The following is a 24,463-nucleotide window of genomic DNA, read 5'->3' as shown; positions in this document are numbered from 1 at the left end:
AATGCGGAAGTTTTTTTTTCTTTTCGTTTATTTCACTAACTTTTTAAAGATATTTCTATACAGTGCTTTTTCGACAAGCCGTCGAGACAAGGAGCTATTAAATCTTTATAGTTTTATTCTTATATTTGATGGCAACATTCCATCGAGTTGAGGTTAAGCTAAACGAAAGCTGTAATTGTATGCGATGTATATTTCAGTAGGAAGCATTGCTGTGTCTCTGATCTCTGTAATTCCGATTACTAAATTATGATCTTTCGCCCTTTAAATAACTTAGAAAAAAGTTAATGTTATTTTAAATTATTTTTTTCTTTCTGGTTAAATACTAATTAATTCTTTGTTTAAATTTATTTGACATGCCAAAAAATTAGTGCAAGTATTTATAAGTAAAAAAAAAAAAAAAATGAGTTTATTACATTTACCAGATGATGTATTGGAGAAGATCTTATCTTATATAAGTTATGATGAAGTTAGTCGTTGTAGATTGGTAAGTATGACTTATGACATTTGGTAGAATTGTTAAATGTGATAATTTTTATGATAGTTTTTTCCAGAAAATTTAAGTTGTTATTTGAAACTAATTTGGAAGTCTCTTTAAGTGTAACTTATTGAAAATTCTCAGAGATTTTGCATTTAAATATTCAGATCTTCCAGAAATCCCATGTGAAATTAATTATATTCTCTAATCACATTTATATGAACGTACCAATCATTAAAATTGAAAGTAGAGTAAAATTTCAATGAAGAAACTTCTCTTAAAAATTAACTGCATAACTAATTATATTTTATTTCAAATTAAAAAAAATATTTGGTTAATCGATGGTGTTATATTTTTATATTTTGTTATGTCTTATGTGCAGATCTAATGTATTAACACATTTTTTTTGAAAAAATGTAGCAATTTCTCTTTATATATATTTTTTTGATTTTAAGTGTTTAGATTTTAGAATAAAAAATTATGTATTTTTAGGTTTGTCGTAGGATTAATTATGTGTCTAAACGAGTTTTAAATCGAGGATTCCATAAAGTAGAAAGATATCATGCTCAGTGTCTCAGACAAGTTAAATCGCAACTGCCTCGTCGAGAATCAGAGCGCAGGAAACATCCATTGGCTAGACACTGTGACATCTTAACTGCTGTAGAGACTCGGCTCTCTCTTTTAGGGATGACATTTATGAAATTCATTGAGATGAATCTTTGTTGCTTCATTCCTGGGAAGGTAAAAAGTTCTTTTTATTGGTTAACTTGAATTAGTTTTTAAAAACTATTTTTTTCTCTGACAACAAAGATTTTTCATTTGATTATAAGAATTTTTGTTTTATCTAATTTACAGTTGCATTGTGATATTATTTGGTTTAATTTGAAGCATATTTGTTTTACTAGAATATCCTGCTAAATCTTAAAAAAAAAAAGTGCCTGTATGTAATAAAATAATAATGGTAATTTAAAACAATGGATATGCTTTTGGAATATTTAAATCATAAGTGTTGCAGCAAGAAAGCAAATTTAGAGATTTTAACTGTGAATTAATAAAGATATCCTAAATCTGTTATAAAAATTATAAAAAAACAACTCCATTTGATTATATTATCTAGTGTATCTTATATTATCTAGTGCATTTAGTTTTTGTAATGTAGAAAATAGGGAAATTAAACTTAATTTTGAAACTTCTAGTTTTACATTGAAACATTTGGCTGACTTTCTTGATAATAATGTTTTGCTGTAATAAACACCTGGGTTGTTATTAACGTACCATTATTGAATTTCTTTCGTTTTTTTATTTTAGCTAGAATTTTTTGCATCACATATTTTTCATTAATAAAAAAATTAAGTTTATATCAAATAGAAGTATAATTTATTTTAACTTCAAATTAATAAGTTATATTTGTAATTTCAAATTAATACATGCTTTTGTAATTTTTTTCACCTTAATTATATCTTATCTATATATGAGATAAATTCGGGGGAAAAAAATCTTTGAAATATCTTTTGAAAAATCTTTTTTTAGAATGAGGACTTTTTACATTCAAGATATTTGAAACTTAAAACCGAAGAAAATTCTAATATAAAATTAGCAATATTTTTTTCTTATTTTTGGTATTAGCATTTTATTTGTTTTCTTTCTTTTGATCCTGCTCATAAATTCTTCATTTCTAAAATAATTATATAAATTTTAAATATCATTTACTTACATATGATAGCTTCTATAATTTAAATATTTTTCATTTCAAAAAATCTTAGAAATAATAAACATTTTTTGAGATAGTCAAGAAATATATTTGCTAAATTTAAAAGATGAAATAATATTTTCAACCTACTTGTTGGATTTCCTATAAAGTTAGTTCTGTAAAAGTAACTTAATATTCATTGTAAAATATTCTACTATACATAGAAAAACTTATTTTCAATGCATATTTCATTATGAAAGAGTTTGTACTGTATAGATTGTTGAATACTGTTAATTTTTAAAACTATGTAAAAATTGATAGTTTGTTTCTATATATGTTTTTATTGTAACCATTATAAGTGATCAACTTCTTATTACTATACATCCTTTAGTATCTGATTAATAGTTTGCTTCTTAGATTATATGTTTTGTTTCAGAGATTCAACTTAACATCTAGGTAATTTACTTTTTGATAATTTAACCAGTTAACTGCATAATTTTTTTTTTAAAGTTAAATGATGACACATATTCATGTCAAATATAATACTAATAGTTGCATAGTAAATTTTGCAAAAAAAAAAAAAAAAAAAGAAAAAAGAAAAAGAAGAAGAAGCAAATAAGTTTTAATTCTTTTTAGGGGGACAAAATTTTTACACATTGTTTACACCAAAAGGAAGATTTGTATTGATGTATATACATGTTGGATGCACTTAACTGGTTAAGGTCACTACTAAGGAAAATGCTTTAATTTTATTTTCTTATTGATATAAACTAGTTACATATCGGCTTCATCATTGCTTCGTAACCTTTTTTCATTGAAGTGACTTGCCTACATTTTATTTTAATCTTTTAGCAATCCTTCTTGAAATTTTACGTTGCAATTCCCAGCACATTCTAATAATAAAAAAATGTTAATAAATACAGAAATAGAAAATTAATCTGCTTTTAAAGTACCATATACCTTTGAATTTTTTAGGATTGGAAATTTTACAATTTTGAAGTATTGCTCTGATTTTTTTTCTCCCCCTGAGAGTTAAGATGTAAAACATATTTTCTTATCTTTTCAAGTTTATGACTTAATGGAATTTTTATTGAGTTAAATTTTATTGCTACTTAAATTTTATGTTTGGTAGATTAAAAAATTCTTAAAATTAAATTTCTTAAAGAAAAAAATCTTTCACTCTTTTTAATTCATTCAGGTGTTGGGCATTTGTTAGCATTTATAATAGTTAAAATGAATTGTATTGAAGGTAAGTTGTAGATTCTTTAGTCAGTATCAATTAAATTGAGATATATTTGGTTAAATTTGCCTTTTTTGTATGATAAAATTGATAATAAAATTGAAAAGCTACATGTATTAAACCAAAATTATTAAGGATTGCTGCCCCTAGATTAAATTTTATATAATCTTGAACTTATTAAATATATGCATTATTAAAAGAGAAAGTGAGCAGAATATCACATATATATATTTTCAGACAGTATTATATCAATCAAGTACAGTGAGGAACATTAATAAATAATTAAATGATATATATTTTTAAATAGCAGTATTCTTTATTTTTGTAATTAAACTTTTTTAACTTATTATATGCGTAGGTTCTAGATGAAATTTATAAAGTTCTGAGATATGTTACTAATGAACAAAGCCCAGTTCGAGCTCATGAAGTTTTACAAGAATTGAGAGATTTATCTTCTATGGCAATGGAACATTTTGATGAAAAAATTTCTCCAGCTTTCCGAAAACGAAAAGACCCTGGTCCTAAAATTGTCACTGGAATAAGCATATTTGCTCGTAAGTTAATATTAAAATTTTTTGCTTTTATTCTTCATTTATTTCATTATGACTGTTTTTTCCTTTATAAGTTCAGTTGACCTAATTAGGAGAAAAAAGATTTATAAAAAGAATGTTAATATATGTTATTTAAAAAGGAATAATCATGCACTTTCTTATTTTTAACTTTCTGGTAGACACAAGTTAAATATAAAGGAATTATAAATTTTACATGTATGTAAATTTTATGGTAATTTTAATTCAATTTCATTACTTAAATAATATAATAAGTGTAATATGAATAAAGGAAGTCATCTTTGAGTACTAGACGTTTTATAAAAATCATTTTAGAAAAAGTATTTTTTTAAAATATATTCAAACAGGGCTTTTTTTTTTTGTTTAAAAAATATATTGTATTTGGAACTAATCTGATTAGTTAGTGATATTATATTTGAAAGATGAATGTCATTAAAGTTGAATATATTAGTCTCTTTTGTATAATATTACAAATTTAATTCTTAGTTAGGTACCATTTTTTATATATATAATTAAGCTTTTTAATCAAGTCTAGCATCCTGTAAATATTTTTACATGCACCGTTTTCAAAAAGGTTGGAATTTATATTAGCATTCATTTGAGATTTTAAAATGTGTCATTAAATCTAGCATATTAATTTTTGTTATTTTGGTTTAAAACTTATGTTATTATTTCAAATGCCTGCTAACTTTTGGATAAAAAATATTAAAAGCAATGAAGACCTTCTTAAATACATTTTCTAAAGAAATATACAATCTTATTCATATCTACACTTGTAATCCACATTTATATTTATTAAAAATTCTAAATCAATTAAAGATTAACTTACGATAATTAATTTTTTTCTTTGTTATGCTGTTTCTTTTCAATAGAAAAACTTTCAGAATTTGCTGTCATATATGTATAGTGATGGCCAAAATTGAGGACACTTTTGAAAATTTTTATGTTTTCTAACTTTGTGTGATTATAGAAATGTTACATTTCACAAAATGCAAACTCTTATATATTATTTTAAAGAGAATTTAATGCTGATCTCAATACAAAAAGCAAAATTCAAATATTTGCAGTACAAAAGAAATTATTCTTACTTTAATCTGAATAACAAACACAGTGATGAAGTGGGTTGTAATTTTTAACATTCCTGACAAATCACTATTCTTGTTTTGGGAACCAATCAGAGGTTAATAACTACTAGCAGAAGCTGCCATCATATGTAAAGTTGGAACTAGTCATTATTGTGCTTTTTTTCTGTAGAAGGAAGACTGTTTTTTATGTAATCAAATTACAAGTTAGAAATTTTGTTAAACTTTTTATATTTAGTTGGAGTTTTTGTAAGTATTTCTAATATTTATTCAAGAAGCAATGGCTTCAAATAAAAGAATAGATCGGACACTTAGAAAGAGAACTAAGATTATTGTGTTAAGGCCTTATCACATGGGCAAATACCGTCTATACTTTCATGGACAAATGCGCACAGAAAAATGTGTGTAGTGACGTCACGTGGGGATTTGCTGTATGGTAAACCTAAAATATAGGTGTACTTTATGACTAATTTATCTCTCTTTATTCACTTTTTCTGTTTGGTGAATATCTGTGGTTTACTCATTTCATTAATGGGATTCCTGTTCATACATTCCGTACATTATTTCCTTGGTTATATTGCTGTTATAACAATTTTGTTAATTTTTCAGTAATAATGATAGGTTTACGTAAAAAAAAAAAATCTAATAATTGCATAATGTATCAGTATTGGTATTTTATAGATTAAATTGTGAAAATCAAATTTAACACAGAAATATGCTAAAAAAGCGATTTTGTGAGTTGGATGTGCAATTAATTTTAAAAATAAAAACTTTACTATTATTTATTAATTAAAACATTAAACAATAACAGAATCATTCATATTTTGCAAATCCCTCAATTGTACTATATAATGTGCTGCACAATATTTCAACGGTAAGAAAATGAATTGATCCTTATTAACTTTCACAACAGCATAGGAATTAAATAATTTTTTAACTGTATAGAAGATATTAATTACATATTTTAGAAATTCAAAAAATTCCACCATTATTAAAAAAAATTAAAGATTTAATCTGCTCAAATACAGTTCACAAAAAGAAGACAGTTCACATAAACATTAATAATTTTTTTTTTTAATTCTGAAACTAAATTTTCTTGGTTTTGATGACTATTTGTGGGTGTCAATATCTCTTCACATTCTGATAATTATTGTATGAATTTCTTCGTATAACATTTTTCTTTAATAATGAATATTCAGTGGATTCCAAATAGCCGGCTTTTCATGAATAGAATCGATCAAAACCCATTTTTTATCACACGACCATACAACATTTTTTCCGTTCTTTTAAAGAGTGATTCGAAAATGTGTTTACAAATTAGTTTCTTATTTGCGTCAATCGCGCCATTTTTGGTAACTACGTCACTACCAAAGCCATGCACGATTGGTTGAATTTCGTTTGCAAACAATCTTTCCGTCACTATTGTCTACACTTTCAAGCCGGTTGAAAACAGTCCATGATGACGAAAATCCTGCTTGACCGGTTGCCTGTGGGTATAAATGGAAAACTGTCCACGAAAGTGTAGACAGTATTTGTCCGCGTGATAAGGTCTTTATATGAATGTGGTTTTTCCTGTGTGGAAATTGCAAGGCAGGTGGGTGGTTTAGTGACTACAGTTGGAGTCCAAACGTTTTATTTACTATATCAAGTGACAAATTCACTAAAAAAAAGAGCAGGAAATGGCTGAAAAAGGTGTACCACACTTGTTGATGACAGAAGAATGAAAAGACTGTTTCCAATATAGAAGAATGTCATCAGTGGCCATCAGAAGTCAATTGAATGATGCTGGCATTTGTGTCAGTGTAAGAACAATCAGGAGAAGATTATTAGATGTTGGATTAAGAGGTAGAATTCAATGAAAAAATCCTTATCTCAATTTACAGCAGTGTATAAAAAGATTACCGTGGGCAAAGGAACACATTAATTGGACAGATGATCAGTGGTCACATCTTATATGGAGTGATGAAACAAAGATATTGTTATTTGGTATGATGACAAAAATATGTAAGATATAGAATACATGAAAAGCTACATCTTGATTGCATTCAGACAACTATGAAGAACTCATTTGGTATTATGATTTGGTCATGCATATCAGAAGATGGTATTGATCTCCTTCATGTTATTGATGGGATGTTAAATGCAAGAAAATACATTGACATTATTCTAGAGCCAAACCTTACACCTTCCATCAATGATCACTTTCCCAACAATGCATTATGTATTCTTCAGCAGGATTCTGCTCCTTGCCACACAGCAAAAATATCAAAAGAGTGTCTTAGTACATAGAGCATTGAATTGTTATCATGGCCAGGAACACAGTCCTGACTTCAAAATTATTGAGGACTTATCAGGGGTGTTTGTGCTCCGGGGAAACCCCGGAATTCCGGGGATTTTGAACTTCGATCCCCGGAATTTCCGGGGATCGTCGTTCAAAAGGAAGTAGGAATAATAATGAATTATTTATTTTGATCTGGGTAATTTTGTTTGCTTTTAAAGCAGAAAACGCAAGGTCAGTGTGTGTGGTGAAAACTTTTCCTTTCTTTCTCCAAAGGCAGTGATAATGCGTGAAAAGGGGGAAAAAACTTCTTTTTTGTTCTTTCCTTATTGCGAGTTATGACTCATTCCCCCGGTTCTCGGACATTCTCTTCTGGATTCTTTTCGGCAAGTAGGCGCGGCAGAAAAAAAAGGGGGAGACTTCGTTCGACCAGATGTGCGATAATGTGACTCTGGGTTCAAAGATCTTATCTCTACTGGCGTGGCGCCAATAAGTAGAGAAGGGGGATTTTTCGCCGTATTAGCTATTTGTCATTGATCGCTTCGCAACTTTTTTTTCTTCGCTGTGTAAAATTTTCGTTTCATTTATTGATGCACGTGTAAATTTTTCGTTTCGCTTATTGAAATATTTTTTTATTTATGTACGCAAGAGAATTTCATTTAGAAATTTCAGCATATGAAACAGAAATTACCCCTTAAAAATTCATATCTAATTAGTTTTACAGCATTAGATCCAGAGCTAAGAGGTAAAACCAGTACAATATTAGCTTTTGAAAAATTATCATCTTTTATGTCCCATATTTTTAGTGATAATGAAAAGTCAAAAGTAGAAGCTGAAATAAGGTTATACCAGAGTGATATTGATATCACCAAAGAAATGCTCTACACATCTGATGAAAGTGGAAATCAAGTCAAGTGTACAATTGATAAATATTGGTCTAAAGTTTTTAATTTAAAAGATGATTTCACAAATGATTATAAGTATCCTACATTGGCTAAATTGGTCAAAGCCTGCCTTAGCTGCTTCCATGGCCCATTAGTGGAAAGTGCATTCAACTTAATGGATACACTTGTCACTGACTATAGAACCTCTCTTAAGATTGATTCCCTAGATGCAGTGCAGACTATTAAATATGATTTAATGGCTTCTAAAGAAACCTCATGTGAAAAATATGGCTCAAAAAATCCAATGACTGATCCAATTCACAAAGATCTCTTACTGAATATGAACAGAAGTTGGAAAACATATCAAGAGGACTTAAAAACATGTATTTCAGATGAGTCACCTATAAAAGTCTCTGAAAAACCTTCTACATTAGCAGAAAAGCAAACTGCTTCTACCTCTGCATGTGCAGTTCTCGAGGAAATTTCTTCAACTGTAAATGAGGAAAATAAAAGTCAACCTTCCTGCAATTATGAAGTTCACCACAAAAGAAAGACAAGCCCACAAACATCAGAAAATAAAAAAAAAAGCAGCAGAAATTAGATAATTTTTTTAAAAGAATTAATTCAGGTAATTTAAAATATTTGCATAAAATGTAGTAGTTTATATGTTTGAAAATTTATGGTTATTAATTTTGCAAAAAAAGTAATTCATTGAACTTTTATAATTAGGTCATTCAATACTTCATAATTGTAATTTTTCATTTCTCTCCCCCCCCCCCCTTCTCGAAACTCCAAAATGCCGGTAGTAAGTCCGTAAAAGTTTCAGGGGATTTTTTGGGGTCCCACAAACACCCCTGACTTATGGTAGTGTGTGAAAACTCTTGTTGAATGAAGTGTTCATCAAATAAAAGGTAATTAATTGAGACTGTTATTGTTTCCTGGCATCATGCAATAACAAAGGAAGAGCTTAAAACTCCCGTCAGCTCAATGAAATATCGGCATGAAGCTGTAATAAAAAACAATGGCTATCCTACTATAACTCACTACAGTCATCAGTATCTAATCTATCATGATAATTATTGTCACTCAACTTTTTTGTATTGCAAATATTTGAATTTTGCTTTTTTTTTATTGAAATCAACATTAAATTCTCTTTAAAATGATATGCAACAGTTTGCATTTTGTGAAACATAACATTTTCTATAAAATACAAAGTTAGAAAATATAAAAAGTTTCAAAAGTGACCACAAATTTGGCCACCACTGTATATATATTGTTACGGATTCCACTACTACTAAGCCACTACTTTGTTTGTAGAGGATGTATGGTGTGAAAACAATCAGCAGACGTCAGTAGAAAACAACGACGATGTTTATTTAACACTAAGGCATTAATATAAAGATGACAAATATGTACAGCCGAGACGAACACACAGCAGCACACTACAACAAACATTACCCACTTAGTAATTCGGTAGTAACAATGACCACAGCACACAAACCGGCCAGACAGAATTCAGCAGGAGAGGGAATCTTCGGAACTTCACTCTACGGTCTCTCCAAACGGCTGATATTAACTGTATCCAACTGCTAACTCACTACCACACGACTGGCTACTCCGCACAGGACTCAACGCTGCTTCCACAATAAACACAAGAACTCGGCATACAGCCAAAGTTCGGCACTCGCTTGAGCTCCATAGAACGCTGGACTACTCCGCCGTTCCTTATTTATCCTCTCGACGACCCAATTCACGTCTCCGATTGACAACGACCATTCATTGCAGCGTGAGAGTGCCGGCCTTTTATAGTTCCCGGAAGGCGGTCCGAGAAGGTTCGGGACCAATCAGGAGTATCTCTGTTCTTATTGGATGAATCATTAAAATTCCCGAAGTTTCCAGCAATATCTATTTTGTCGCCAAGCTCAGAAGATGATTTCAGCGTCGCCAAACTGAGATCACTCACTCGGTACCCGAGCAGCATCCAATACAGCTGATTGTAAAACGGTCTTTCTAATGATCAAACTAACCGTGCTGGGAAGCAACATTACAGAATCGTAACAATATATATATATATATAATATATATACAATCTAAAATTAAAATTATTTCGGAATCGCAACTACAAATTAATTTCTGAATCAAACTAAAAATTAAAAAAAGAACAGAAAAAGTACCATTGTATTTAGAGAGTGCAAATGCAGCTACTAGTAAAACACAGATGAATCTAGACAATAGTAATAAAAACCATGTTAATAAGAAAAAAAGTATCAAAATTAAACCAAATGAAATAAAAATCCAGCCTGAAGTCTTTCTGAAGGGTCACCCTCAGGCAGAAGAAAAATTTGTTTTTTTTTTTTTTCTATGAGGAAACTCAGACTAAAATGTCCAACAGTATTGACTCCTCGTGACCCGAAAATCCCCTGAAATTAGGCCGAAGACTTGTTTTGTTTCTTTTCTGTAAAAATGGTGTATCTCTTAGGCCTAATATCAGGGGATTTTCGGGTCACGAGGAGTCAATACTGTTGGACATTTTAGTCTGGATTTCCACGCAGAAAAAAAACACCTTTTCTTGAATCCCTGGGTGACCCTTGAGAAAGTCTTCAGGCCGGATTCTTGTTTCATTTAGTTTAATTTTGGTACTTTTTTTCCTATTAACTTGATTTTTATTGCTATTATATATATATATATATGTGTGCGTATTGCCAATTTTATTTTTCTATTATTTTTTAGGGACGGAAATTTAAAACATCAGATATATGTGGATATAAATGAGTTGTCACTAAATTGTATGTTAGATTTACATGGAAATGCTGAATTATTTTCTTCCTCCTAAAACTATATAATTCTGTATTTTTTGTCAAATACATTTAAGCTTAATTATGTAGTATTTGTCACAACCATTAAAACCTAAATCTTGTTGATCAGGTATGTATACATATAATACAAATAGGAATTGTCTCCAAGAATTTTGAGAAAAAAATCACTGTTTGGAAACGTGTGTGGTTGAATTGCAAGCTTTTGAGACTGCATAAAATGTGCCTTACCTTTTATAAGAATATCATATCGGTTAAATTGTGTTTTATAACTGCTAATTATAACTATCTATTTTTTTTGTTGCATTTTGAAATGTGTTTTACTTAAATTTTTGAATTTTGATAATTCTTTTTAGCCTCTCTAAGCCATCATTCTAAATTAACCAGTCGTCATAGTAGTAATGATCATAAAAGTAGTCACAAGTGGAAAGAAGAAGTCAAAAGTATGGCTCAGAAACAACTTGCAAGTAGGAAAGAAATACAGTTTTTGAAACAAAGAGTAAGTTTTAATTCTGTTTTGCCATGACTATTTTATTTTGTGTTCAGTATAATTGACTTATTGATTTAGATAATATTGTTTTAGACTTGATGAAATTTAAATGGCCCTTTGTTTTAAATATTTTAACTCTAAAAGCAATTTTAATGTATCAGGTAAACATACTTTTCTTTTGAAGGGGAATATCTGGTAGTCTTTAAAATCTGTATCTGAAATTTTAATAGGGCTATCCTTTTATTATGACCTAAAAGATATGTCTATAAAAATTTTATGACTTAAAAAATATGTATTGGGGGGGGGAGGTCATTACCAAGCTTGGAAGTTTTGAAAACAAAAGAATGAAAGAAAATTGATTAATCTTCATATCAAACTAATAAAAATATAAATATTAATCAACAACAACAACAACAAAAGTACCGAACAATTCCTGTTGTTCTCATTTCTCTTCCTTCTTTATTATGAGTTCCACTCACTGACAGTTTCGTGTTGAGACAAGGATCTTCATACCCAGGCTTACTGGCAATCACATTTCCAATCTGAATCTGTTTGGATCAGATAATTTTGTAATTAAATATTATACTGTATCTAGTATATTTTCTGTATATTATTTCTCCATGTTTGATTCTTAAATTACAATAGGCTAAATCAAAAATCACTTAAGTATTATTATATTGCAATATTTTGAAATTGTATTATAAAAGTAATATTAATATTTTAGCATTTGAATTTTTTTATAATTGGTATCAAATAGTAAATAGTCTGTTTTAATAAGAAAACCACCAATTTTTTGGTTTGTCAGTCAAATGTTTTCATAGCAAAGTTATCATCAAAAAGAGAAGTTCTCATCGCAAAAAATATGCTGTCCTTCAATAGTGTATTTTTTCCTCATTATAAAAATGTGTTGCATTTATACATTTGAAATTCTGCTATTTGTAAGCAAAAGTTTATGCTTCCATTAGATTAAAATAAATAAATATTGTTATGGCAAAATCTTAAAAAGAACAAAGAAAATTAAGTCAAGCATTTAGCTTGAAAAAGAAAAAAGTTTGGGAAATGGTTCAGCACGATCTCTGATATTTCACACTTCATTCTTGCCCCTGTGCTTTTAATGTGATCAAAATATGAGATGATAATAAAATTTCACTTTTTCAAACCAAAAAGATAGCCTGTAAAATGGGAAGTGTTGATAAAATTTTTTGAAGAAGCAAGGTCTGTTGAAATATATATATTCATTAAAAAAAATAAGAACATGAAGGAAATAAACAATTACTATCTGAACAGGTATTAATTCCTTTGTATGAATATGAAGAGAAAATTAGTTTCTCTGAAAGTGATAGTTGTTCAAATAAAGAACAGTAACTTCATCTTGTAATCAACCACTGAAGGAAAAAAGTAAGAAGAATATTTTGAACAATCATGTCTCTACAAGTCTTGATGTAGAAAGATAAGTAATAGAAATCCAGTTATTATTTTGGTAACACTTAAAAATTAAAGTAGGATGTGATCTATTGGAGTACAGTGTGAATAAATCATGTATTCAGTGATTATGAAGAAAGTAAAAAAAATAGATTTGAAAATTTTTTTTAAAAAAAAAAGAAGTTTTCAATGAATTTTCCTTTGACTGTGCAATGGGATGGAAAAATTTTAAGACACTGTAAGTAGTGTGTCCGTTGATCATCTACTATTATTACTTCAGGAGAAGATATTACTCAATTACTTTCAACACCAAAACTTCCATCAGGAACAGGAAATGTAATAGCTACTATTGTTCACAAACTGGGAAATTATTGATAAAATAAAATGTTTAAGTTTTTATACTCTTTCAGTTAACACAGCGTTACTAAAAGGAGCATGTGTCCTTATAGATAAAAAAAAAAAAAAATACTCTAGATGGCTTGACATTATCATGCCCATAAAATAATTTTTGATGTGGTTATTGTTATAGAGGACCTGATTTACTGACATTTAAATTATTTAAGAATTTTTGGAGCTCATTTGAACAAAGTAATTTTCATACCACCTTATTTGATGTGTTAATTCATAAAAAAGTGGTCAACAGTGTATTAAATATGATTGAGTTTGACCAAACTCATCATGAATAACTCCAGCTCTGAAATGATTATAAAGAATTTTTAGAGCTTATTCAAAGATCATTAAAGTTCTCAAAAGATGAATAAGTTTTAAAGCTCTAGAGAGATTATATCATACTTGTTGGATGAGAAAGACAATTTATTTGCTCAAAAAATATTCAGAAATGAGGGAAATTGTCCAGATAAAAAGAATATGGAATTCATGATATTTGTTTGTTTTGTTGAAATTTTATACCAACAGTTGATTTCAAACAGCATCTGCTAGTTTTTTTTTTTTTTTTTTTTTTTTTTTCCCAAAGAAAAGATTTGCAGTTCTTAGTAAAATCTAAAAGAGTATCAATGTTATCATTTTAAAATTTCTATGTCTGCAGTGAACAGTTTTCTTGCATACCTGACATGCCTGTCAGAATCACTTGTTACTTTTGTGTTTTTTTTTTTTTTTTTTTTATGGCTATGTTCATTTCTATTTCCAACTATTTCTCTAATCTTACTAAATTTTGCAAAATTAATTTAAAAACAATCTTTGATGACTTTCTTTTTTGTTGAAATATTAAAGATATTTTATATTTACATTGAATGCTTTGTATTTTTGCCCATGTTAAAGAGTTTTTATTCTGTGGGCAACTTCACTTTTATTTTGTAGTATCAGTATTTTTTAATATTTAAGTATAGTAAAGGTATTCAAAAAGTCACTTAAAATTTTTGCAATTTCTTTTGTTGTTCAGCTTAATTTTGTTTTACATTTTTCAGTTGTTAGTATGTATTATTGGTATACATTATATCTTTTTAATGATTGTTTTTAAATTTACCTCATTAAGTTATATTTATTAGTTTGCCAGTTTTTTTATCGAATTATTGCATATTTTATTGCATCAGCTTTAAAACTTACTTTTAAAACTATATATTAATGGATACTTTCTTTTAACTTGGGACAAAGTATGGAATTTTGACTTTTTTTTTAAATTTTGTAATATCTAATATATAAAAAATCTCGTGTCACAGTGTTTGTGTTCGTACTCCTCCGAAATGATTCGACCGATTTGTATGAAATTTTTTATGTGTATTTGGTAGGTATTAGAAGAGGTCGTAAAGTATATTTCATAATGCTAGGTAATTAGGGTGTCCCTATCCACGTTCAACGTATGTTGATGAGATCAACGCTTGCTTGAAATCATTGCCACTGTGCCGTAATGTTGAAAAAGTCCAGCTAAAAATAAACATGCACATCCAAATGCTACAAGATCCATCTGCTGACACATTCTCGGACCAATTTTTAGATATCGGTGATGGAAAAGTTGCTGTCTATAAAAATACTGGATGCATAAAATTGCCCATTAATTTCTGCACTGTCGTTGTTTCGCAAATTGCTCTCATTGACCGCATATTTCCCGATGTAAGCACACAATGCATAAATCATGCATGGCTGGCAGAAAGAGCCATTTTGGCAGCAAAAAATGTGGATGTCAAAGATTTAAATTTCAAGATACAGCAGTCGTTACCAGGCGACTTGGCATCATACAAATCGAGCGATACATTTTGCTATGCTAACGAAGCTGTAAATTATCCAACAGAGTTTTTGAACTCACTGGATTTGCCAGCATGTCACCACACTTTCTATGACTGAAAGCTGGAAAGTCAGTTATTTTACTTCGGAATTTGAAGCCACTATGGCTGTGCAATAGCACACAATTGGTCATTGAAAAATTGATGAAAGACATTATCAAAGCCACCATTTTGAATGGCAAATTCCAAGCAGAAAATGTTTTGCTGTCACGAATTCCACTGATTCTCACAGACGTGCCAATTGAATTCAAATGCCTTCAATTTCTTATTAGATTGGCATTCGCAGTGACAATCAATAAGTCGCAAGGCCAAATGATGTCTGATTGCGGCTTAGATTTGGGCACACCTTGTTTTTCACATGGACAATTATATGTGGCATGTTCTCGCGTGGGCAAACCATTGAGCTTATTTGTATTGGCTAAGGACGTTGTTGACAAAATATATCGTACACTCAATTGCTCTTTGAAATGAATATTGATTTTCTTTATTTCATTTTTATACTTTAGAATAGAAAATGTATTACTTTTTTCACTTTATGTTTAACTTTTAAGAAATCAAGCAATGTATATGTTCGTTAAGTTAATGAAAAACATTGTATTGTGAAAATGAATGTTTGGCTTTTTTGTTTTTATCGGCGATCATTGTCCACAGCGTCCACTCTTTCTGTCATAGATCCCATCCCCACACACAATACATTCATTATTTTTTAATTAACCACCAAAATATTCACTAGAAATAATTTAAATGGCAGAACAATGTTTGCCGGGTCAACTAGTATATATATATATATATATTTCTATTGGCTGTTACTGCCATATTATCACTGCTTGTAAGATTGTGAATCTAGATTATAAAATCTGCAAAAAAATGAAAAATAGTTTCACATGCACAGAAATACAAATATAATTTATGAATGTACATTGTATCAAGTATTAAATGGAGGAAATATTAAGTATCTGAGACCCAAGAAACTTTTAAGTTGTCTTTTCTTAAAATTTCTCATCCCTTAAATTAAATTTAAGTTCTGAAAGCTGCCAGTATCAATCTAAAAGCTTCACATTTTTTTTCTTAATCAGATAGATATTCTTCAAAATTCTAGAATTTTCCAACTCCAAGCAATTTTTGCATATATATACCTAATCATATATGTATGTTTTATTGTATTGGATATGTGATATGCTAATGAAGCTAAGCATATCATTTATTCAAGAGTTTTAGAGTAATAATTAATTAATTTTATTTAAAGCTAATTGCTTTGCTAAAGCTTTTAAGGAGGGAGAGCTGAATATAAGAATTTAAGGTGAAGCATATGTATACTTTCTACTATATTTTATGCTTTCAAGTTCCCTTTTTTATAAAAAGCATTTCTCAAAGCATTAATTTGATTTGCATTTAGAAGCTTCTTTATATTGTTTAATTAGTAGTTAAGAGTTGGATATCATATTCGAGTCAAATTAGGAATCTGTCCTTTTACATTGCTTATCATGTATTCTTACAATATGTCTTTCAATTTTATCTGATGCAATAATCATGAATAGGTTGTAAAAATTATTTTAAAGAATGTAATATTATATAGAATTTTGTATTGAAATGTCTTGTTGTACATTCAGGATAATTTGTAATTTTGAATTAATCTTTTTTAACTGTGGAATCATTATTCTTTGTGTATATATTAAATTTTTTTAATTGTATGTGTGTTACCATATGAAATCCATTTTATCATTGACTTTTAAAGTAAAAGTGGTGTAATTTCATTTGCCTTCCCTTCATCAACCTCTTTAAAATACTGAAATAGCAACTTTTTGTTTTCTTTGTTTGTTTCAACAAAGTAGAAGCCAAGCATAAAAAATGTCAGGGTATTTGTTGAAGCAAAAAATCGTCAAATATTGAATGCAGTAGAATTAAAAATTCTGTTGTATTGAAAAGATAATATACCCTGATAGGTATTATCTAGAGGAAAGATACTAGAGATGAATTTATTGGTAGTTAGTAGAACAGCTTTATAAAAATCTTAGTAAATAAAAACATGTATTTATAAAAACCAATAATTTCAAAAAAAAAAAAAAAAAAAATCCTAATTCTTGTTTCGCCTATTTGTGCCACTTCCCCCCTCCAAGAATGGAAAGTTGCAAGTCTTGCTCATGCTTACTTTTACAATTTTTTTATTATTTATTTTATTTAAAGAATTACCGTGGAAATCATTTTGTATCAATAAAGTATATCTTCATATTTTTTAAAAAGAGGCTTACTTTGTCTGTATTGGATTCTGTTTAAAAATTTGTACAAAACATGCATTAGAAATTCACATTTATTCTGTGATATATAAATTTTATTTAATTGTCTTGTTAGATGACACATTTTGATTAGAATATTTGTTTTAATTATAAAACACAAAAAGCATCTGATATACTGAGATTTGATACTAAGTAATTTTTGTCTTTTAAATTAATTGCTGTTATAAAATATATATGAGAGCAGTAGCATAAATTTTGTGATTTAAAGTACAAACAAATTCTTTAATTATATGTGAAATTGATCATATAAAGAAAGTAAAAAAATTCTTGTTTAAAATTTAATGATTTTTGTCAATTAAATATCAGCTGTTTTTTAGAATTGTTTAAACATGCATCATAATTCATAAGGCTTGGAGAAATACATGGTTTATATACATGCATACATATATATAATATTGTTATCATTTCATCAATATTTAGATTAATAAATAATTTGCTGCTTTTTGAAAAACAGTGAGTTAATTTTTTGAATTCCTTTTCTTATGTCTCTTTACATTTATTATATATGAACATAGGAATTAATGGAATGACATAATTGACATTTAAAATTATGGAATCATGAAACATAAGGCTGATAATTATGACATTTTAATGCTGCTATTTCACATTTTAGATTGGGGAAATGAATAAAAGCCATTCTGAATTAGAGAAAAAAGTATTTGAGTTGCAAAATTTGTTAGCTACTCATACTGAAAAGCTCAAAGAACAAGATCTTAAATTAGGAGTTGTCCACCACTTGGTTGAAATAAAGACAGGCGTATCTCCCACTATGGATGTTTTACCTCCGACAGTAACTTCAGATGACACTACTACCGTCACAGTTACCGAAGTAAAAGCAAATTTGCAACCTTCAATAAAGAAACGTCGTCAAGTGCGTCGAATTAATGACAGATGCAGAAAAAGATTAAAAAAGAACTAATATGTATACTCCATTGAAATAAATTGATCTGTAACTGTTGTTTACTTGATATCAATTAATGTGGAACAATTGTTTAAATACTTGCTCATGGATGAGCAGTTTTTGCATGTAATTAACATTGATTTGAATCTTGTAAATATCATTTCTATGTGTAATAACTATATTTTCATTTTTTTTAATAAAAGAATGATTTATTTTGGAGGAAGCATTTACTTTTGTACAATATAAATATTTTCATTTAGCTTAGGAGGATGCACTATTCCATTTCTTTGGCTTATTTCCTTTTTCATTACTTATTTGAAAAAGTATATTCCATTGTTTATAGAAGTTTTGTTTGTAGAATGCATATTCAAAAGGCTTTAAATTTTATTGATAGCTTTTAAATTCTTTATTTGAAATTGAATTATATGTAGATATATATTGACTTCTTTTTGTGTGAATTCTATGAAAAATCATGTATATTTTTCACAAATTCAAAAACACTTTTCTTCAACTGCTTTTGTAAATTTATTATTGCATTTTTATGCAAGTGATGTTTTAATCTGCATACTCAGTTTTAATGAAATACTACCTGATACATATGAACATGTATTCAAAAGCAATTAAATCTTTTACAAAATTTTCAATGATTTATGTTTAGAAAATTATTGAAGTTTGCATGCTAAATTTTTCATTTATTGAATTGTATTGAGAAATATAGTAAATATAAAGTTTTCAACTTTTGAAAAAGCTTAGAAAATAAGTAAATTATTTTGGTTCATTATTCTAACAAGTGCTTACAAGAGAGGGAGAGGAACTGTTTAAATAATTTTTTCGCATATTTTCATTTATTAAATCTTGTGTATTTGAAAGTTGCTTTCTTGTGATATTTTAACTTTTTAACACATAACTAAATTAAATAAAAAAATACAGTTAAATTGCATTTTAAAATGCTTATTTCTACATTGTAAAATTGGCAGTTAACAAATAATTTCTAGTCATTAGTCATCATTCTTATATATCTATGAAACTGTTATTATTAAAATGTTGGAATAATTTTGTATGTTTACATGAATAATGTACTTATTCTCTTATAATTATTTCATATTTTTGAAATTAATTGGTTCATTGCTAATTATATGACATGTGATTGATGTTTGTAGTTTTATGATTTTTTATGATATGCATAATTATTTCTGACTTAATTGATTTGTCCCCAATTATAGAACTGGTGAATTGTTTTTGAATTGAGGGAGGATGGAGTGAGAAAATACCATTGTTTTGAATGCTTCAGAACATATTTTATTGAAATTTTTTCATGTACTTGATGCAGATGGCATTCATATAAATGGAATTAGACATTTTATTTGCCTTATTCTGGCAAAAATGTTTCTTTAAAATCTTTTAACTTAGTTTATAAATCAGCAGCTCATTAACAACTCAGATATTACATATATCTAAGGAACAGTATAAAAACATATTTTTTTATTTTTATTTTCATATTTCATCTTTGCACATCTTCTAAAACACGTAAGTAATGTATTAATAATAGTTATTCTTACACGGCTTGCTATAGATTTTTTTCATATTTTTTTAATATAATTTAGTTTTGCACAACATATAGATATATGGTTAATATGTGAACCCTTTAAAAATATCAATATTTGGTAGATGTAATAAGCTAAAATTATCATTTCTAAGATAGTTTTACCCTTTTATTGTATTTAATTTTTTTAAATGCAATTGTCATTTTTTATGTTGGATAATTATTCTTTAATTTGATGTTTATTCAAAGTGCTTAAGGAATGTTTGTATTGTTAACTAAAGAGCAATTTTTAAAAAAAACTTTTTATTTTCTTTCACAAAAGCTGCAGCATTCATTAAAATACCCCCCGTCCCTTTTCTTTTGATTTTAAAATTGCTTTGCTCTTGAAGCTAGTTGGTTGGAGTTTTATGGTAAAATTCAATTTTTACTTATATTGCTTTGTTGGAGTGGTTATTCTCACTTGCAATCTTATTTGCAATATTTATATATTATTTTTTACACTTAAATTTAGGAGTGCGATTATAAAAAAAATTTTATGTGGTTGGTTCATTTTTTTTTCTTTGTTTGCATGACATCAGCCTAATTGTAACATTATATACTTTCATTCGAATGGATATTATTTTGAATTTATCTTATTTGTGTATATGCTTCTTATTATGTTAGTATTATTAATAATCAGTCTGTTTGAATACTAATTTATGAACTATTTACAAAATTTGGAATCAGATACCAAATCTGTCTGATGAAATCACTTGGAAAATGATGATGAAATAATTGGAGATGGTAAAAAATTATGATGGAATAGACTGGAGTACTCTTAAAAGAATATCACTCTTTAAAACGTATCTGAGTACTTGTAACAAATAATATTTAAATGCATAACAGATATTCAAAAGATACAATTTATATCATTTTCTTCATTTATTCCAGAAATAGAATAAAATCTGTAAAGTATGCACTCTTCTGGAAGTTTACAACTTCTTGCACTTTTATAAAAGTGATGAATTTATTTAAAAATTAAAAAAAATGTTGTGTATGGTAAATTTATTTAATTGTGAACTGATAATGATGTATTAAAATAAAATCAAACAAAAACTAGAAATGAATTGGAAGAGAAGAAATTGTAATAAAACATACGCTTAAGGATATCTCCCCCTTTATCTTTGCTTTTATGTTCTTGCTTCATATTGAATGAATAAGACTCTTGTGATAGTCTTCCAGTTGGGCTTTCTAATCTGTGACTGGAGTATCAGTATTCTTTGTGATACTTAATGTGTAAACCGATATATTTATAAATATACAAGTATTACAACATACTTTTGAATATATATCATTGTAATTCTTTTGTAGCAAGATATATTATATTACTTTGCAGTTATTCACAAAAAGGGTAATAATCCACTTCTGTTTTAAACATTTTTAATTTTTATCATGATTTACTTTTGTATTTTAAAAATTTGGCAGAAGATGGATTCCTTTGATATTAGTATTTTTGACTGGTGCTATTATTTCAAAATAAATAAATAAATAATAATAAAAATATTTATGAAATCCAGGGATTAGACAAAATTATCAAAATGTGAATTTGCAGTTGTAATTGATATTTCTTTTTTGCATTAACTGATTATATTCAAATTTCAGGGATTATCAGCATTAGAAAATAAATAAAAACATTTTTTAACTATAATACTCAAAAAAAAATTTTAATTTTAAAATCAAATTTATTAAAATAAAAGTTACTTTGCTTTCAGTTTTGTTCTATTCTGTACAAAAAGGAGTGTTATTATGCCATTTCAGTTCTTGTACTTGCCATAAAAAAGTCTAACATCAGCCTTAGACACATAATTTTGTTATTAGTGATAATGAAGGTAAAAAAAAGTTCTAGCTAAATGTTTTCATTAAAAAAATCATTCTCAATTTCAGTACTGAATTAGTTCCTTCAAAATATTCTGTTATATTCTGTTAATAATATATTATGTAAGGAATTGTTACTTAGATGATTTTTATACTTCAATATTCTGTTAATAATATATTATGTAAGGAATTGTTACTTAGATGATTTTTATACTTCTTCATTATTCATGGTATAAATTATCTCAGAACTTTCACACATCTGTTTTTATTTATTAACCTGACAAATGAATTCGATTTATGTAATATAATAGTCCAATTGTTATATTATACATCCTATTATGTATAATTTGAATTATCTGTTAAATTTTTTTGGATTCTAAACATATCTGTTTTATATTAATTTGTATATGATTCTTGTTAATATATTGTAGCTATTCGTAATCAGAGTAAACTTATTATCGACTCAAAAGTTGCCATTTTTTAATGTCCCCAAATTTTTTCTGAAGTAATTTAGAACAATGCTGTACTATATTCATATGATATTCTTATTATATTATGCAGCATTCAGAGTGTCAACAATTTGTTAAGATTTCATACAATACTTAGCGCAAATGGGAATGATTCTAAATTGAGTTCATAACAACAGATTTTACTATAAAAAAATTGTGAGTAAAAAACAAAAAAGCATTTACTTTTTTTTAGACAACTAAAAAAGAGTAAAATAAGACAACAATGTCATTTAATTGTGATTTATATATTTTAGAACACTGATTTTAAATTTCAGAATCATTTGTTGTATATCTTTCTCATTCGATTGAGTTGCAACAAAACTGGTTTAATGTTTATAAATCTTGAAATTTTTAATATATTTTTAAAAATTGTAATTTATTTATATTCTGTTGTTTATTCGAATTAAATCTTTATTTATTCAACTGTAATACTCATAATTTCATAATGGATGTTTGCCATGTAATTTTGTGCCTTATATTTTTAGTGATCATGTTTTTTTATTTCTGTTTTTCTTTTTCTCCATTTGCTGTCTTTTTTTTGGGGGGGGGGTTGAATTTTATTGCAATTAAATTGATTGTTATTGATTATTGATTGTTTTTTTATTTACGCAAAATTGCTTTAGTGGATGGGGGGGTGACTATTTTTTTATCCCCTAACTTTTTAAATAAAGCAATGAAAGTTTAAAAAATACTTCACATAGAATATATCTTGGAAAAATTGAATGTAATATTTAATTATAATGATTGATAAAGAAACTATTATTGCTTTTTTCAATAACAAAATTTTCCATGCCACTAATATTCTCTATGTCTTTAAGAACAAGACAAATTTCCTATTGAAGAGTATGCCATCTATAATTTAAGAAGCTCTGATTAATGTTGATTTATTGTAAAACTTAATAATAGTATTGTATGAACCAAATATTGTACCTAATAAAAGGAGTATTCAAAAGCAGTCTGAAAAATTTAGACAAAGATTGAGAAATATTTGTAATTAAAAGTAGTTACCTTATAATAACTTTTTTTTGTAAGTATTTGTCCTAAAAATATATTAATAGGTTATACTTTTTTTTTGTATTCAGTGCAATTAATTCATTGTTCTTTCAGTTAATCTGAGTCTTGTGATAAATATATTTTGCTTTTTGTATTGTCAATAAAAGATCTTGTAGACTATTCTATAATAATTGTGAAGTAATGCTTTTTTAATATTTGAAATTATATATAATATTTCTTTACTAAAACATTTAGACTTTTAGTGATATAATTATTGAAGACAATTGCAGATAAATTGACCAAATTTCCTTTTTTTTGTTCAGATATTAAATACAGAAAAAGTTAATTAGTTTTATTAAATTTTTTAATATGAAAGAAATACTTTTTAATATTTTTCTTAATTTGGGTACTATTATGAAATTTAGTAGAAAATATTTTTACTTCTCTACAATTTGTTTTCTATTTTTATTCCTATTCATAAATTATTAATGTTATTTGATTTACATATTGAAATTATGTCATCATAGATTTAAACTGATATTGCCGAATTAAAATTTCCTTTTATCGTTATGCATTTTAAAAGAATTAGATATCCATGAAATTAATAAAATGCTGTTTTTTTGTTTATTGTTTTTTTTAAGTATGCGGTGAATTTTGAATGTTTGTTACCTTATTTGTATGAAGTGATATTTTTTTATCACTGTTCCTTTAGGGTGTATTTTGTGAATGTAAGATATTTTATTTGATAGTGAATTCTTGTAGATATTGTAAATGAAAGTCTGAGAATTCTGTTTTCTCCCCCACAAGTATTTGCTTTTTATGATTAGAAGTGACATTTTTGGTGACTGTTAAAATATTATTTGGAAAACTGTATTTAATTTATTTGAAGCTAAATATTTTGTCATTGACAGTTTTGGGATTTACATTTTCTTATGTTTAGTTGCAATTATGAATAAAGTTTTTTTGAATAAAGTTCTTAGTGTGTCTTAATTTGCAGAAATTGGATGTACCTAATCTTTTTTGAATCAAAAGTTCTCACATTATAGTTTACTGTTAAGAATTTATATTCTTATTTTATCAGAATCAGGAGGCATATTGTGCAAGAAATATAATATCAAGATACCGGGGAGTAGGGCTTTTGTTTCACTATTAGTTAGCTGCAAGAAAAAGAAAAAAAAAAAAAAAAAAA

The 24,463-nt window shown here is 27.4% G+C and overlaps 1 protein-coding gene across 1 annotated transcript; it reads left to right on the top strand.

The window, feature by feature from the left end:
- The first annotated feature begins 166 nt into the window (after positions 1 to 166).
- Positions 167 to 24,249, top strand: LOC129958966 (F-box only protein 28-like). Its single transcript, XM_056071727.1, has 5 exons — positions 167 to 484; positions 968 to 1,216; positions 3,764 to 3,959; positions 11,388 to 11,530; positions 18,088 to 24,249. The coding sequence occupies exons 1-5, from the start codon at positions 401 to 403 to the stop codon at positions 18,391 to 18,393; spliced, it is 978 nt and encodes a 325-aa protein (XP_055927702.1). The 5' UTR covers positions 167 to 400; the 3' UTR covers positions 18,394 to 24,249.
- The last annotated feature ends 214 nt before the right edge of the window (positions 24,250 to 24,463 follow it).

Source organism: Argiope bruennichi, chromosome 2 (assembly GCF_947563725.1).
Source record: "Argiope bruennichi chromosome 2, qqArgBrue1.1, whole genome shotgun sequence".
NCBI classification, from domain to species: domain Eukaryota; kingdom Metazoa; phylum Arthropoda; class Arachnida; order Araneae; family Araneidae; genus Argiope; species Argiope bruennichi.
Note: the sequence above shows the minus strand (reverse complement) of the source record. Positions and strands in the feature narration are given on the sequence as shown.